Here is a 17,632-nt window from a genome sequence, read left to right as displayed (position 1 = left end):
GAAGAATTAACTCTTACAGATCAAACTGATGAATTAACCATCAGTGATCAAACTGATGAATTAAGTGTCATTAATATAACTGATGAATTAACCATCACTGATCAAACAGTTGAATTAACTGTCACTGATCAAACAGATGAATTAACTGTCACTGATCAAACTGATGAATTAACTGTCATTGATCAAACTGATGAATTAAGTGTCATTAATCAAACAGATGAATTAACTGTCATTGATCAAACTGATGAATTAAGTGTCATTAACATAACTGATGAATTAACCATCAATGACAAAACAGTTGAATTAATTGACACTGATCAAACTGATGAATTAATTGTCACTGATCAAACTAATGAATTAACTGTCACTGATCAAACTGATGAATTAACTGTCATTGATCAAACTGATGAATTAATTGCCATTAATCAAACTGATGAATTAACTGTTATTGATCAAACTGATGAATTAAGTGTCATTAATCAAACAGATGAATTAACTGTCATTGATCAAACTGATGAATTAAGTGTCATTAATATAACTGATGAATTAACCATCACTGATCAAACACTTGAATTTACTGACACTGATAAAACTGATGAATTAATTGTCACTGATCAAACTAATGAATTAACTGTCACTGATCAAACTGATGAATTAATTGTCATTGATCAAACTGATGAAAGAATCGTCACTGGTCATATAGATGAAACATATGTTAGTGATCAAACTGAAGAGAAATGCATCTTAAATCAAACAGAGGCTAAACTAGAGGATGCCAGCTTCACTCTAGTTGTCAACAAAAAGAATCGTAGAAAACAGAAAAAAATCAACACCAATGTTGTTGATCAACAGGTGACTTGTGATGACATGGGAAATGGACTTTCAAATTCAGGAACCGACACTGTCTTAAACCCTTGCCTTACTGAGACTTCTGATGGTCCCCAAGACAGAATGGAAGTAGTCCCAGCAGAAATCAATGTATTGCAAAGCACTGAACTCGACATTCCTCTAGGTGGAGGTCTGCATCAAGAGCAGAAAGAAAATGAGAATAATTTCCCAAGTGCAGAAGAATTCATGTCCGATATCCTACATGGTCACTCAATATCAGAATGTAGAACTCTTTCAGATTTCCTATGCACTGAAGACGGGACCTTATTAAACATGGCGACCAGTAATCGTCGTATTCTAAAACCACATCGTCGACTAAAGAAGACTCCAGATCTTGTTGCTTCTGAAGCAAGAGACTCGACTATTAAAACGGAAGTTTCCCAGATTATACCTTCACGCGAGGAAAGCTCAGAAACAATAGAAAATACTTTACCTAAAATTTCGATGGATGTGTCATCGCCGTCAGACCCGGTTACTATGGAAACTAAAGAAACACCGACTAGTCGAAAATCTGAGAGTCGATCACAGAGAAAAAGAAATGTGAATTCAAAGCTTGTCGATTCTGCAGCGGTCACTTCGCCTGATATTTGCCATTCAGGTAGTTCAGACGTCAGCCAGGAAGATGGTTCAGAACCGCCTAATGCTGATACCCAGTCCATGTCCTCAGAAAGTGACCAGTTGCAGTCTGGTGATTCAAGCGATGCTAGCATACTTCCAAACAGAGAGTGTTTGAACCAAACAGACAGTAACTTGGTCAGAGAAGATGAAAGAACAAAATTCTCTGATGAACTTGAGCCAATTCTTGAAGTAGATAGGATCGAATCGTTTATAAAAACAACGCCTTCAGTTATTAAAAAATGCGGCGCTGCTCTTTCTTTAAAGTCAATTAATAGTGATACATTTAACAACCTGATAAAACATATTGCTATTTGTGAAACAACAGAAGGTACAAAAAGTACACTGGATGACCCAGCAACAAAAGCTGCAGTTGAAAAACTGTTAAATACTGTTGATGAAACATTGGAAGATACTACAGTTGTTTCTGCCGCTGAAACATTGGAAGATACTACAGTTGTTTCTGCCGCTGAAACATTGGAAGATACTACAACGATTTCTACATTTGAAACATTGGAAGATACTAGAGTTGTTTCTGCCACTGAAACATTGGAAGATACTACAGTTGTTTCTGCCGCTGAAACATTGGAAGATACTACAGTTGTTTCTGCCGCTGAAACATTGGAAGATACTACAGTTGTTTCTGCCGCTGAAACATTGGAAGATACTACAGTTGTTTCTGCCACTGAAACATTGGAAGATACTACAGTTGTTTCTGCCGCTGAAACATTGGAAGATACAACAACCATTTCTGCCACTGAAACATTGGAAGATACAACAGTTTCTTCTGCCACTGAAACATTGGAAGATACTACAACAATTTCTACATCTGAAACATTGGAAGATACTACAGTTTTTTCTGCCACTGAAACATTGGAAGATACTACAACAATTTCTACATCTGAAACATTGGAAGATACTACAACAATTTCTACATCTGAAACATTGGAAGATACTACAGTTGTTTCTGCCACTGAAACATTGGAAGATACTACAGTTGTTTCTGCCGCTGAAACATTGGAAGATACTACAGTTGTTTCTGCCGCTGAAACATTGGAAGATACTACAGTTGTTTCTGCCACTGAAACATTGGAAGATACTACAAAAATTTCTACATCTGAAACATTGGAAGATACTACAACGATTTCTACATCTGAAACATTGGAAGATACTACAGTTGTTTCTGCCGCTGAAACATTGGAAGATACTACAGTTGTTTCTGCCGCTGAAACATTGGAAGATACTACAACAATTTCTACATCTGAAACATTGGAAGATACTACAACAATTTCTACATCTGAAACATTGGAAGATACTACAGTTGTTTCTGCCACTGAAACATTGGAAGATACTACAGTTGTTTCTGCCGCTGAAACATTGGAAGATACAACAATTTCTGCCGCTGAAACATTGGAAGATACTACAGTTGTTTCTGCCACAGAAACATTGGAAGATACTACAGTTTTTTCTGCCACTGAAACATTGGAAGATACTACAACAATTTCTACATCTGAAACATTGGAAGATACTACAACAATTTCAGCCGCTGAAACATTGGAAGATACAACAGTTGTTTCTGCCGCTGAAACGTTTGAAGATACAACAGTTGTTTCCGCCGCTGAAACGTTGGAAGATACAACAGTTGTTTCTGCCGCTGAAACCTTGGAAGATACTACAGTTGTTTCTGCCACTGAAACATTGGAAGATACTACAATTTCTACATCTGAAACATTTGAAGATACTACAGTTGTTTCTGCCGCTGAAACATTGGAAGGTACAACAGTTGTTTCTGCCGCTGAAACGTTGGAAGATACTACAATAATTTCTGCCGCTGAAACATTGGAAGATACTACAGTTGTTTCTGCCACAGAAACATTGGAAGATACTACAATAATTTCTGCCGCTGAAACATTGGAAGATACTACAGTTGTTTCTGCCGCTGAAACGTTGGAAGATACTACAGTTGTTTCTGCAGCTGAAACATTGGAAGATACAACAGTTGTTTCTGCCGCTAAAACATTGGAAGATACAACAGTTGTTTCTGCCGCTGAAACATTGGAAGATACAACAGTTGTTTCTGCCGCTGAAACATTGGAAGATACTACAGTTGTTTCTGCCGCTGAAACATTGAAAGATACAACAGTTGTTACAACAATTTCTGCCACAGAAACATTGGAAGATACTACAGTTGTTTCTGCCGCTGAAACATTGGAAGATACTACAGTTGTTTCTGCCGCTGAAACATTGGAAGATACTACAGTTGTTTCTGCCGCTGAAACATTGGAAGATACTACAGTTGTTTCTGCCGCTGAAACATTGGAAGATACTACAGTTGTTTCTGCCGCTGAAACATTGGAAGGTACAACAGTACTTTCTGCCACAGAAACATTGGAAGATACTACAACAATTTCTGCCGCTGAAACATTGGAAGATACTACAGTTGTTTCTGCCGCTAAAAAGTTGGTAGATACTACAGTTGTTTCTGCCGCTGAAACATTGGAAGATACTACAGTTGTTTCTGCCGCTGAAACATTGGAAGATACTACAACAATTTCTGCCGCTGAAACATTGGAAGATACTACAACAATTTCTGCCGCTGAAACATTGGAAGGTACAACAGTACTTTCTGCCACAGAAACATTGGAAGATACTACAACAATTTCTGCCGCTGAAACATTGGAAGATACAACAGTTGTTTCTGCCGCTGAAACATTGGAAGATACTACAAAAATTTCTGCCGCTGAAACATTGAAAGAAGCAATAGTTATATCTGCAACAGAAACATTGGAAGATACAACAGTTGTTTCTGCCGCTGAAACATTGGAAGATACTACAACAATTTGTGCCGATGAAACATTGAAAGAAGCAATAGTTATATCTGCAACAGAAACATTGGAAGATACAACAGTTGTTTCTGCCGCTGGAACATTGAAAGAAAGGACAGAAACTGACAACTTCCAGCAAGCTGCTACGAAAGCAAAGAAAAAGAAGAAGAGAAAGAAAAAATCCAAACCTCAAGGGATAAAAGAACAAAACGGAACTCTGGAAAGGGTTGAGGCCGAAATAGTCCATGTCTCAACAACAACTGATGCTCCTACAGTGAAGGAAGAGGCCCAAATAGTCCATGTCTCAACAACAACTGATGCTGCGACAGTGAAGGAAGAGGCCGAAATAGTCCATGTCTCAACAACAATTGATGCTGCGACAGTGAAGGAAGAGGCCGAAATAGTCCATGTCTCAACAACAACTGATGATGCGACAGTGAAGGAAGAGGCCGAAATAGTCCATGTCTCAACAACAACTGATGATGCGACAGTGAAGGACCAAATAGTAAATGAATCTTTAGAAACAGTCGACCAATGGTCAATAAATAAAGCTGTAGCAGTGGACGACACTAGTACAAATGTAACGGAAATAGTCTTTGATGCATCAAATGTTGAAAACACATTCAATTTAACAACCGTTGATAAACTTAGATCAAATGCAGCTACTGAAACTGTGGATAGCACATCATTAAATGTAGCTACAGAAACAGTGAATAACACAACATCAAATGTAGCTACAGAAACAGTGGATTACACAACATCAAATGTAGCTACAGAAACAGTGAATTACACAACATCAAATGTAGCTACAGAAACAGTGGATTACGCCACAGCAAATCTTGCTACAGAAATAATTGGGGATACATCAAAATTAGCTACAGAAACAGTGGACTCGTCAACTTTAGTTAATGAAATAGCTGATGATACAGCATCAAATCTACTTACCAAAAAAACTGACATATCAGATGAAGCTATAAAAATAGTTGACATTTCAGATGTAGCTACAGAAATAGTTGATGAAATACCATCAAATGTCAGTACAGAAATAGAGGATTTTGCAACAAATGTAGCTACAGAAATTGTTGATTTTGCAACAACTGTAGCTACAGAAATGGTTGATGGTACACCAATTGTAGCTACAGAAAAGGATGAAATTACATCAAATGTAGCATCTGAAGTAGTTGGCCCAAAATCAAAAGTACCTACAGAAATAGTGGACACATCAAATGTAGCTACTGAAATAGTGGACACATCAAATGTCGCAACAGAAATAGTGGACACATCTAATGTAGCTACAGAAATAGTGGACACATCAAATGTCGCTACAGAAATAGTGGACACATCAGATGTCGCAACAGAAATAGTGGACACATCAGATGTCGCAACAGAAATAGTGGACACATCAAATGTCGCAACAGAAATAGTGGACACATCAAATGTCGCTACAGAAATAGTGGACACATCAGATGTCGCAACAGAAATAGTGGACACATCAGATGTCGCAACAGAAATAGTGGACACATCAAATGTCGCAACAGAAATAGTGGACACATCTAATGTCGCTACAGAAATAGTGGACACATCAGATGTCGCAACAGAAATAGTGGACACATCAGATGTCGCAACAGAAATAGTGGACACATCAGATGTCGCAACAGAAATAGTGGACACATCAAATGTCGCTACAGAAATAGTGGACACATCAAATGTAGCTACAGAAATAGTGGATACATCAGATGTCGCAACAGAAATAGTGGACGCTAAAACATTAAATGAACCATTTTGTGACACTGAAACTAAATCAGTAACAGCCTACTCTGATTCCAACATAATTTCTGCCTCTGATGATATTTTGTCTCCTACATTAGAGAAGAGCATTGACATTTCAAAACAAATGGATACTGTATATGTCATTGACAAAACGTATACAGCTGTTAAAAAGTACGGTAAAAAGAAAGGCAAAAGAAGGAAAACAAATGTCAACAAATTGTCTCAAGTTACTCCAACAGAGTCTGCTCCTAGTCCGAGTGTTTCTGTTGGGCATGACAGTGGTCAAGTGGATTCACCAAGTCTTAAAGTTGATACTACTGGTCAATCTACTGATTATAGTCTTACGATAATAAAGGACATCGATAATATCGTTGACCATCCTGACCAAAATGTTGATATCGCTGACCCTATAGATTCTAACATTTCTAAAACGGATGAGAGCGGCTCTGTTGTTTATAGTCCAACGGTAGAGAGCATGGATAGCGCAGACCACAATATCAATATAAAAGATCAAACTGAACATGCTGCTATTCAATTAGATAGTACAGACCAGACTGTTGATACCACAGACTCTAGAGAGGATATTCTAAATACACCAGAAGCTCAGACTGAGTCTAATACTGATACAACAGACTACGTAGATGATGGTAAAAGTGACTCCATTGTACATACAACTTTAACTTTACCAGAACAAAACATGTCTGGTAGAGACACACACAGTTATGCCATTGACAGAATGGAAGAAACAATTTTACCACAACCCCCAAAGTGTCTTACAGTTCAAAGGGTAAAAACTCTAGTCATTTTTGTTTTTGTTTTCTTCGCAAGGCGAATTTTCTAACTTTTGATCTCTTCTTTACTTAGGAAGTATGTCCTTAGTAGACTTCAAAAAGTAGTGAATGAATTGTGTCATAAACACATTCACTAGATCTAATTATATTATATTCTTATATCATATTATCATTTAATTTTTGTCGTCTTTGTATTCTCTTTGGGAAGGGGGGACAATAAGGTTTACTAACTTAGAATGTCAACCAATCATAAAATCATAAAAGTTTGTTTTATTTTTACAAAATACACCATTGCTGATGATATGGAGCAGACCTACATAAACATGTTTGGCTACAATGCAGTTTGAATTACTCTTGCACCTACAATCAGGCCCCTATGTATTTAATCTATCTCTATGCCAAAGACTGTACAATTGACATTTTATATATTGAAATCCTATATGTTACATTTAGAAAAAATATCAGGAGATGTAGCATGAGATCAAACGAATAAAAAAATAATCTTTCTGATATGATCAGACAGATCCACGCGACAATTTAAAGAAATACATCTAATGAATATTGTTTATGTTTTGTTTTAGCAACTGTACGATGAGGTACTTAAAAACAAAGCTCACGCAGAGGAAGTTGTGTCCCAGAACCCTGATGCTAGCTTTGGGCAGATCTTGGGGGATGCTTCCGGGGAGATCACTCTCACGCCCGCTGCACGCCTGATGTCAGAGATGGCGCTGCTCGAGACGGCCACGAAGGAGCAGATGGAGAGCTTGCAGCTGGCTGTGGCTCACAAGGAGCACTACGACAAGCAGGTGACGCTCCTGAACAAAGGGATAGCCGAGGCCCAGCAGAAGCTGAACGCTTCGCCGGAGAGTGCTAGCAGTGTGAGTGTCTTGAAGAAACAGATGCAGGAAAGAAACGTAAGTCTTGACCATCATACTGTATCATGTGATTACATCTGTCTATGTTGTCTGTGATGCTCATGTTTGATTTGTCATTAGTATTAGTTCAGCATGATTGTAATATGTAATGTTACTATATTTAGTCCATCAAGTCTCTAGAACTGAATGACCAGTTGGCATCTACTATATACAAAAGAGTCATTGTTTATAATGACATTAACAGCTATGTAACAAGTTTCTTATTAAACTGCTATACTTTCAAATGCCTTGTTTGAAAATCTCTTGGTAAAAAAATATTTCCTTGATAAGTTCATTGCTGTATTTTTCTTCTTTATACATTATAAATAGCCCGATAAAAAAAAATGAAACAAGTAAACAATTTTACAATTATATTAATTATTAATAACTCTTAAAGATAAGACCTGTTTTAATACTAGATGACTTTTATAAGTTTTTTTTTTTTTTTTCTGTTAGATTCCTTACAATTTCGTATATGTTACTATTAACTTCATTTAACATACACGAAATTTATCGAAGGTAGATAACACATGCATGGATATCTGATTATTTACGGTGACTTCCCTTGCATTCTAGTTCCAAAAACATCTCTGCTTTCTTAATAAGATTCATAATGTCAAACTTTGTACTCATCTTGTAGCAAGCATTGGTTAACTCTTTGCCTTTGGTCTTCTGCTCTGTCTAAGTGGATATGGGCTCTCCAAAATGTATTATTTCATGTAAGCTTGGCTAATGACTATGATGTATGCTTATCACTTGACGGCACCTTTATATTGCATGTACACGATTTTCAGACTCTTGCCGCGCAGATCAAGAAAGCCCAGGCCATAGTGAGCGAGGTTCAGGAGATGAGCCGCCAGCTGATACTGGACAGCGCCATGCTCAGCCCCAACGTATTCCGAAAGCACTATCTCCCAGAGTCCGCCTACACTGACTTTTTCACTGCCACAGCACAGCACCAACGGGGGAGCTCGTCACTTCCCCCCTTTAGCAACCTGTTCTATGACTCACTGCCCAGCTTTGGCGATGATATTCCATTGATATTGGAAGCTATCCACCCAACCACTTCGGAGTCGTCACTACCGGATCCGAAATCCGGGGAGCATGCGCAGTACGCACCATCCGATGATGTTAGCGACCTTGACTTTGTTTTACCAAAGAAAATCCCGCCTCCAAAAACGGATAGCATTCCGAGGCCCACTTGGAGTGAGTGCATACCAGCTAAATCTGATCCCACATCTGATCGGTCCGGTAGTTACACACTTTCTCGATCGTTGGACAGCCCTGTGGCCACCACAGGCTCCTTTGAATTGTCCTCTTCTACAGCCACACAGCCACCAAAAGACACCTCTCTCTCGGGCAGCATCGTTTCCTCCAAGGTCAATGCTCCCTATTCTTCTGTGTTTACTGATGCAGGACCTGATGCGACTGTCTCCAGTGTTGACAGCGGGATGGACTCAATGGTGAGTTCTCTAGCTGACAAATTGACCTCCTCTATCCACTTGTCAGACCGTCCTCCAACGGGAGGCACCCCAACAGAAATATTGAGGATGCTGGGCCCGTACGAGGTAACAGCCATATTGTTTTGTTGTATGTATGTCTCAACAACCAAATGCTATTAGAAAAACTGCTTTGGGGTATGTAAACACATATTACTTACAAACTTTAACTAATACATAAGATAGATGAGAAAAAACTACATAAAATTGCATCCTTTAAATAATGACTAATTTTTTTAGAATAATTACTTTTAAGATCTATTGGGCGCTTCAGTTTTAAAGAATTTAAATATACTGTTTTGACTAATTGCTGAAAAACAAATCAGGACACATACATTCATGAGATCATTTCCTAGTAATTTCCACTTTATCTGATAATGTCCAATGCTGTTATTCTAATTCCCAACTGGCTTGCCTGAACATTGCACTATTTCATGATTGTTTCATAGTCTAGGTGTAGTTATTTAACCACAAAGCATGTCACGTGGGTCATTATATTTCTGTTCTCTCTGAATGCTTTCATTTCTCTTGTGTATTCTCTCTTCACTTCATTATTCATTATTCTTATGCATGTTCATTGTGATGAGGAATTAGTATTGTATTGTGTCGTGAGTGTAAAGAAGCAGGAAACTAGAGGTCTCAACAAATGATTCTATGTGTCTTTCTACTGCATTATATTTCCTTTTTATGTTAATTGTTAAGTTTTTTTCTCTCGGACTTAATTCATCATTTTCACAGGATTCTCTAAATACACAAGGCAACTTTTTGAAAAGATTATTCAGTCATTTTACTGGATATAGTAGTATTCATACCCCATCATTTTCAAGCAAGTATATTTATATCCTCAGTCTTTGGGTGGGTTTAGCAGAGTCCGTCATGGCTATCACGCTGGGCACATCACACTATTAGGTCTGCCAGCAGTACACAAATATCGTTTGGCCACCATGTCCAATCAATAGCGAGTGCGTGAGTCTGACAACAAAACAACATAATTGGCAGCTAAACAAAGAGAACGTTTTGAATTATTGGATGGAGAAACTAAAAGCCACTCTAAAGAATGTGTTTCTTAGTTGGCTTGACCTTTCACGACTTTATTTTGAGGATTGGGTGCTGCCTAACTTGGACACTTTAACAACTGATATGATATATCTTTCAGATCTTTGGTTGTATTTTTTTAATAATATGAATAACTCGTCAACTTTAACCTACGTAGTAAGTTCATATTAGAAAAATGAAGTTCTAGAATGTTCCTCTCTGTTTATCAGTTGACATCTGGTACAAAATTGGAAAATGAAGAATCAGATTTGGAGACCTCCTGGGAAACTCTTCGCCAACAGGTCAGTCAGCTTTTGAAAATAATTGTATTGACCTAGTAAATATTTCTAATTCATATTTGTAAGACACCTCTTTGATTTTAATATCTGGATACAGGGGACACTATTAACACTTCCTTCAATATCAATTCTTAAGGCAACAATTGTGTTCTTATCGCATTTCAAAGACAATTCATGTGTTAAGTAATCATTTTGATAAAAAAAGGATTCTAGTCTCTATCATTGCAAACATATTGCCACAATCAATATTCATTAAAACTCTGTGAAACAGATCCGGCTTTACATATTGCGGGGCCCAATTTTTTTTTGTACAATAACAACTATTATTATTAGTTATTAACTTTTATTCTACAACATGCATGGGAAGCAAATCGAATGCAATAGGGGCCAGTGGGCTAGTTAAAGTTACGTCCATCGTATGATACACTAAATATGTTAACCCTTGAAGTACTTCATCTTTAAAAGCCTGTGACAAGAGCCATGACTTAAGTAAGATGCTAAATGTAAGTTGCGGAGCCTAATTTGGAGCAGTCGGTCAATTTAGCCTTAAACTGGCCCTGCTGGGAATAGCCTAAACATTTTGCTCTCTTTTTCAAATGTATTAAAAAGTAAAAGTGAAACAAAAACTAAATTGTATGAAAAGGTTTTATTGAAAGTTTTGGCTATCCTGCTTCCAAACAAAAATATTTTGTACAGCTTTTGGATTGTCTGATGTGGTACGCGCTCTGGACTGTTGTCTCGGTGGTCCCAGGTTCGAACCCTGCCCACCCTCTATCTCCTCCCCGCTATATCTCCGCCCCCTTCTATCTCCGCCGTACAAAGTAGATTTTGGGTTCAGAAACGTTTCAACCATCTGCTAAACAATTTATTGATATTTGTCTGCATGGTAGAAATAATGAACGAAGTAAACAGGCCATATCAAGATATGTATGGGCACAGGTTTATGACTATAGTATAGAGCCACTCCCTCCACATTGATGTTTTATGGATCTTTTATAAAAAGTAAGGCAAGCGCCATTCACAACGCTACGTGGGGCCTTTTAGTGTCATGGAATGCGGCCCCACCGACCCATTAGGTGTCGGGCCTACTGTGCATTTGCCAGACGCCCATCATTTCAGTACAATCTTACACTTATCTACCGTGATCAATTCTTTGTTGATAAATTATATTTAGTGTTAAATCTATATTGTGCTGTTTTTGTATACACTATGGTTTATTGGAACGTAACAATGCAACGCGGAAGCGACATTGCTTATCTACCTTCAAGTTGATTGTCACCCCTTGTCAGACCTGAAACGTGGTAATTCTTTCCTGAGTTTTGAGATTATCTTAGAGACTTTAAATTATATTTCTGGATGTCTAAGTAATCCAGAGTTAAGTGATTTATCTCCCGTGACATTTGCATACTTGAATGTAAGATATTTTGGATTGTTGTTTCCCCCTGGATTTACCCCCCCCCCCTTGTGGGTACCTCATCAGATCAATAAATGACAAGATTTGACTTCATCATGCTGTTTGCTTGTTTGTACTTTGAAAGTTTTTTGGCTTCTAATTTACAGTGAAAGGAAAACTTTCATTTGTAGTTGGCCAATGTGATAGAGTTGCCATGTTTGTGTTTTTGATGAAAAGTTCGTTATTCATTGAAACTGAATTTCAACTGATTTTCTCTATTCCTTCTGGTCAAACCTCGTGAGTTGGGATACAGGGAAGTCGTCTCCAACCAACTCCTTTCCGTATGCCTAAGTATAATGTTGGTCATTGTGCAGTGTGTGCAGGCACCAAGCCCCAGCTGTTGAAGATGTAGAGCACAACATACTGTTTCGTTGTCTACCCAGCATTCTTTCAAAGGTTGGAACTCTTTCATCCTCGCCTCAATAACCAGCCTCCAGCTAACGCACAAAGTATAACGCAGTTTGGGAACCATCAGTTTTAATTTGACTTAGAAATGATTGCTGACAGACCGACATTTCTCAAGTTGCTCATAATCAGCCTCCAGTTAACTCACAAAGTATAACGCAGTTTGGGAACCTTCAGTTTTAATTTGACTTAGAAATGATTGCTGACAGACCGACATTTCTCAAGTTGCTCGTAAGAGATTTGTTGTATTTTTTTTTTACAGAAATCTTAACTTGTTACCCCACTTTACACTTACTAACTTACAGACAGCCACAAGTGAAGTATGAGTTTTGTTTTCGGCCCATTATGTCAATTTGATTATCAATATCAATGTCAATTTGATTATCAAGCAATGATTGTATTCATATGCTTATAATAACTGCACAGCCTTTACACTCCTCTGTCGCCAAATGCGGCTTTTGGAATCATGAATGTGTGTGTGATATTGACAAGTTTGAAATGAAATATTTTGTCAATGCTAGCCTGTCATGTTTCTTTAGAGTCTGTCACAAAAGTAGGTCACGTCCAACAGTTCATTAAGTTTGCTATGAATACCAGGTTTTAATGAGCTGCAGGTGTGTGTGTCTCTCAGCGCCGACCCAATATCAAACGTCTCTTGCAGCTCTATTAGGTCAACGTAATCTATGGAGCTATTGATTGCATCTCAAATTTTTAATATACAGCAGGAGTCTAAAATTAAATTAATTCACGACAAAGCTTATTGAATTCTGTTCGCTTTGCTTATTTTGAATATTAATACATTTATTTCTTTTCTCCCTATGTAACAGTTTTGTTTGGTTAGATTTTGTATAGCTCCTTGAACCCACGCATTACTTGCACATACTGTATTTCTCTGTGTGTGGAGATTCCTGGTTCTTGTAATACCTTTAAAAGTAGGATGTAATTAGCTCCTTTTTTTTTTTTTTGAAAGAAAGTCTGCACTTTATAAGATACAAGCTTTATTTCAACTTGTGCTTTAGCTGAAGATGTTGTCTTTAACACACACAAATCATAAATTATCAACATAAGTTGTTTTTTTCTTTTTATGGAAACAGTGGATTGATATGCGTGTACCTACATGATTGACCTTTAGGCTTATAGACATGTTAAAATAAATAAAACAGTCAATAATTCGGCTGTGTGGGTAAACTCTTTAAGTTTATTGTGCACCCAACAGTTCTTGTATGTAGGTGGTCCCAGTCTCAATGGGCGTCCCCTGCTCTTGGTATCTTTGTGTTTGAATAGAAGGTGAAGTTGTTTCCCTAGGCTCCAGTCTTGGGAAAGTTTATGAAGAGTTTATAGCGTTTGTTTAGAGTGGACAGTGTTCAGCAGACTTGTGGAGGTAACACTTGTCAGTCAGTGCTTGGCACTAGAATCAGCTAATGTCGTAAAACTGACATTTTGTTACATTCTGTCTGCGGATGTCAAACGAGCATCGTCTGTGTGTTTTCGCAAGCAATGTCGTTCAACTGTACGTGACGTAAGCCATTCAATACCAGACTGTACTAGTTCTTGCTTCACGACTTGAATGTTCTAACGTTTCAAAGTTGTTAGTTTTAAACAATGGTCGCAGTTGTGTAGATTGTAGAAGAATCACGTCTGCTTGTGAGAGTTATCGTTATTGAGTCCCCTGCAAGGTTCACATTTTCTAAAATATGTAGGGTCTACGCTTGCGCATACTTTTGAGTTTGGCATGAATTTTGTTCTCAATATGTATAGAATGAATTAAATCGTCAGGACAGGATCAATTCTTCTTCCAACTTTTAGCTTCTTTGGAAAGGCCATGTGCTGCTAATATAGGTCTAACTTCTGTTGTATTTCAGAAGTTGAGAAGAAGCATCTCATTAGGGAAGAGTACTTTGATGTTTATACAATTGTAAGATATTCTGACATTGTCTACTACGATTTGTATTTTTGTACCATGGAAGATTCGACATTAAGTTCACAATGTGCTTTTTTATTGTCGGTGGATAAAACTGATTCTCAAAATAATTTGCTAGAGACTATAGGTGAAACTGATTCTCAAACTGAATTACGAAAAACTGTTGGTGAAACTAATTCTCAAACTGAATTACTAGAAACAGTTGGTGGAACTGATTCTCAAATTGAATTACTAGAAACAGTTGATGAAAATGATTCTCAAACTGAATTACTAGAAATAGTTGGTGAAACTGTTTCTCAAATTGAATTACTAGAAACAGTTGATGAGAATGATTCTCAAATTGAGTTACTAGAAACAGTTGGTGAAACTGTTTCTCAAATTAAATTACTAGAAATAGTTGGTGAAACTGATTCTCAAATGGAATTACTAGCAACTGTTGGTGAAACTAATTCTCAAACTGAATTCCAAAAAACTGTTGGTGAAACTGATTCTCAAACTGAATTACTAGTAACTGTTAGTGAAGCTGATTCTCAAATGGAATTACTAGAGACAGTTGATAAAAATTATTCTCATATTGAAGTTCTAGAAACAGTTGATGAAACTGATTCTGAAATGGAATTTCTAGAAACAGTTGATGAAAATGATTCTCATATTAAAGTACTAGAAACAGTTGATGAAAATGATTCTCAAATTGAATTACTAGAAACAGTTGATAAAAATGATTCTCATATTGAATTACTAGAAACAGTTGATGAAAATGATTCTCAAACTGACTTACTAGCTATTGTTGGTGAAACTGATTCTCAAATTGAATTACTAGAAAGTGTTGGTGAAGCTGATTCTCAAATTGAATTACTAGAAACAGTTGATAAAAATGATTCGTATATTGAATTACTAGAAACAGTTGATGAAAATGATTCTCAATTTGACTTACTAGCAATTGCTAGTGAAGCTGATTCTCAAATTGAATTACTAGAAACAGTTCATGAGAATGATTCTCAAATTGAGTTACTAGAAACAGTTGGTGGAACTGATTCTCAAATTGAATTGCTAGAGACAGTTAGTGGAACTGATTCTCATGGTTCTCACTGTGATAGTGTAGAAGATAATGCAGATTCTTATTGTGATAATCTAGAAGATAAAAGAGGCTATCATTGTGACAGTCTAGAGGAAATTACAGCTTCTCATTATGATAATTTAGAGGATAATACAGACTCTTACTGTTATCTAGAAGATAATAGAAGTTCTCACTGTGACATTATAGAGGATATTACAGGTTCTCATTGTGATAATGAAGAGGATAATACAGATTCTTGCTGTGATAGTGTAGAAGATGTATTGGAGAATGCAGGTTCTCATTGTCACAGTGTTGATGATAATGCAGGTTCTCACTGTGATAGTGTAAAGGAAAGGGCAGGTTCCTATTGTTCCAGTGTAGACTATAGTTTAAAGCACATAACATTGGTAAGTCATCTACTGTGAACTTATTCTTGTTGTTTTTTGGTTGATATTAAATTGTCTTTTCATTATTTTTTGCGTGTAAATGATTACATCTGAATCACTCCAAGTTCTCTATGACTGACAACTTTGTAAAGAAAGTCACATCTAGTTGAATATTTAGCTTAGAGGAATGTTGAGTCTCTATATCTTCAACTGATTCTCATTCACTTGATTGACAATGATAAATCTTTGTCTTCTAAGTAGTATATTTGTATGGTCTAGATTCATTTGTTTGACATGTTTTGGGTGTTTCATCTTGTGCAGTCTAAATGGAGGTAACACTCAAATAAGCAAACCAATTACCACCATCAAAATAAAGATTTTCAATGCTGATGAACTATCATGGACCATAATAAATTCTTCCAATAGAAGCTTTGGTGATTTTGTTGAACACATTCCAGAACAACAGCAACTTTGTTATTATTATAGCCTTTATATAGCGCTACTTTCATGCTTGTAGCATGCTCAGAGCACTTCTTGTCCAATCTCATTTGTGGATCAGTGGGGGGAGGAGGTATCTAGGAGTTGGTTTTCCGTGCTGCCTTTAGGTGCTCAGTAAACACAACTTTGCCCGAGTCGGGTGTCGAACCTCGAGCCCCCTTCTAGGTAGCCGAGCCAAGCCAAGTTCAAACGCACTTGGCCTCTCGACCACGCTAATGTTAGCAGGCTGGTTGCTAGTTTTCAAGTTCATCTCTTGAACAAATATTGTCCAAATGCTTATCTTAATTCAAACAAAAATTGTTTATTTAACTTCCTGTACAGAGTCATTCTAAAGAGAGGGAGCTGCAAGAGACTGTCCAGAGACAAGAGAACTTCCAACAACTGGTTCAGAATGTCACAACCAAAATGGAGAAATTGAACATAAAACTGGCACAGAGTCCAGCTTCAGTAGCTTCATCTTTAGAAAACCAAATATCTGATTATGAGGTAGAATATTAAAATATTGATGTTTTTACATGCCCGTGCCTTAAAACATTCTCATGAGGACCCAATGAAATTATTCCTAAGAAATCTTTAAGAGTATGTGGCAGGTCTACATTACTAATAGTATTTATTAAAATATCTTTGACATACAATTTTTGTAAATATTTTTGAAGTATTGAGCTCAGACAAACAACAGGCTCCACTAGATTGTAGAGGATACATTTAGACCTATTTGTTTGAAACTATTTTTTTACATTAGTTTGTCATTTTAACTCTTATGTTTTATGTCTGTTATGCTATCATATCACCTTGAATAGACAGTAGGTTTGTTAACATTATTAAATTATTATTATAATTATGTGTTGTTGTTGTTTTTTTAAGGAAAATTTAAAAGAAATTGAGAGCATTCAGGGAGACATAACTCAAGTAAGAGAATGGGGAGAGCAGCTGATTAACTCCCCTGACTCTGAAGGTTCCAAAGCTATGGAGGCTACACTGACCATGTTACAAGATAGATTTAATAATCTTCAGTTACAGGCTGAAGAAAGGGGAAGGCAACTACAGGTAAGTAAGCAGTTGTATTGTCTACTGAGTAGTTCTCTAGAATAAAATAACAGTTCCCTTTTCAGATGTTGTGGCAGAGGATGTTAGAGTCATTTGTTTCTTTGGTCAACGGTTAATGAACACAATGAAATATCACTGAAAAATGTCTTTCAAGTGTCTTTATCCCAAAACTTACTTTGAAAATTGCATATTCTTAACAATTCCATTCAAGTTAATTTATAAGTAATTA

The 17,632-nt window shown here is 36.9% G+C and overlaps 1 protein-coding gene across 7 annotated transcripts in view; it reads left to right on the top strand.

Moving 5' to 3' along the window:
* LOC106069939 (muscle-specific protein 300 kDa-like) overlaps positions 1 to 17,632 on the top strand; it is a 224,566-nt gene that overhangs the window by 174,406 nt on the left and 32,528 nt on the right. For 5 of the 7 annotated variants that reach the window (XM_056022934.1, XM_056022931.1, XM_056022933.1 and 2 more), the window contains 5 exons: positions 7,471 to 7,803; positions 8,598 to 9,371; positions 10,568 to 10,639; positions 16,678 to 16,842; positions 17,221 to 17,403. In XM_056022934.1, coding sequence (XP_055878909.1) covers positions 7,471 to 7,803; positions 8,598 to 9,371; positions 10,568 to 10,639; positions 16,678 to 16,842; positions 17,221 to 17,403 — 1,527 coding nt within the window. The remainder of the gene's footprint in view (positions 1 to 7,470; positions 7,804 to 8,597; positions 9,372 to 10,567; positions 10,640 to 16,677; positions 16,843 to 17,220; positions 17,404 to 17,632) is intronic. The other 2 variants (XM_056022935.1, XM_056022937.1) reach the window with 2 other exon arrangements.

This window comes from Biomphalaria glabrata, chromosome 3 (assembly GCF_947242115.1).
Source record: "Biomphalaria glabrata chromosome 3, xgBioGlab47.1, whole genome shotgun sequence".
NCBI lineage: Eukaryota > Metazoa > Mollusca > Gastropoda > Planorbidae > Biomphalaria > Biomphalaria glabrata.
This window is presented reverse-complemented; position numbering and strand designations above follow the sequence as displayed.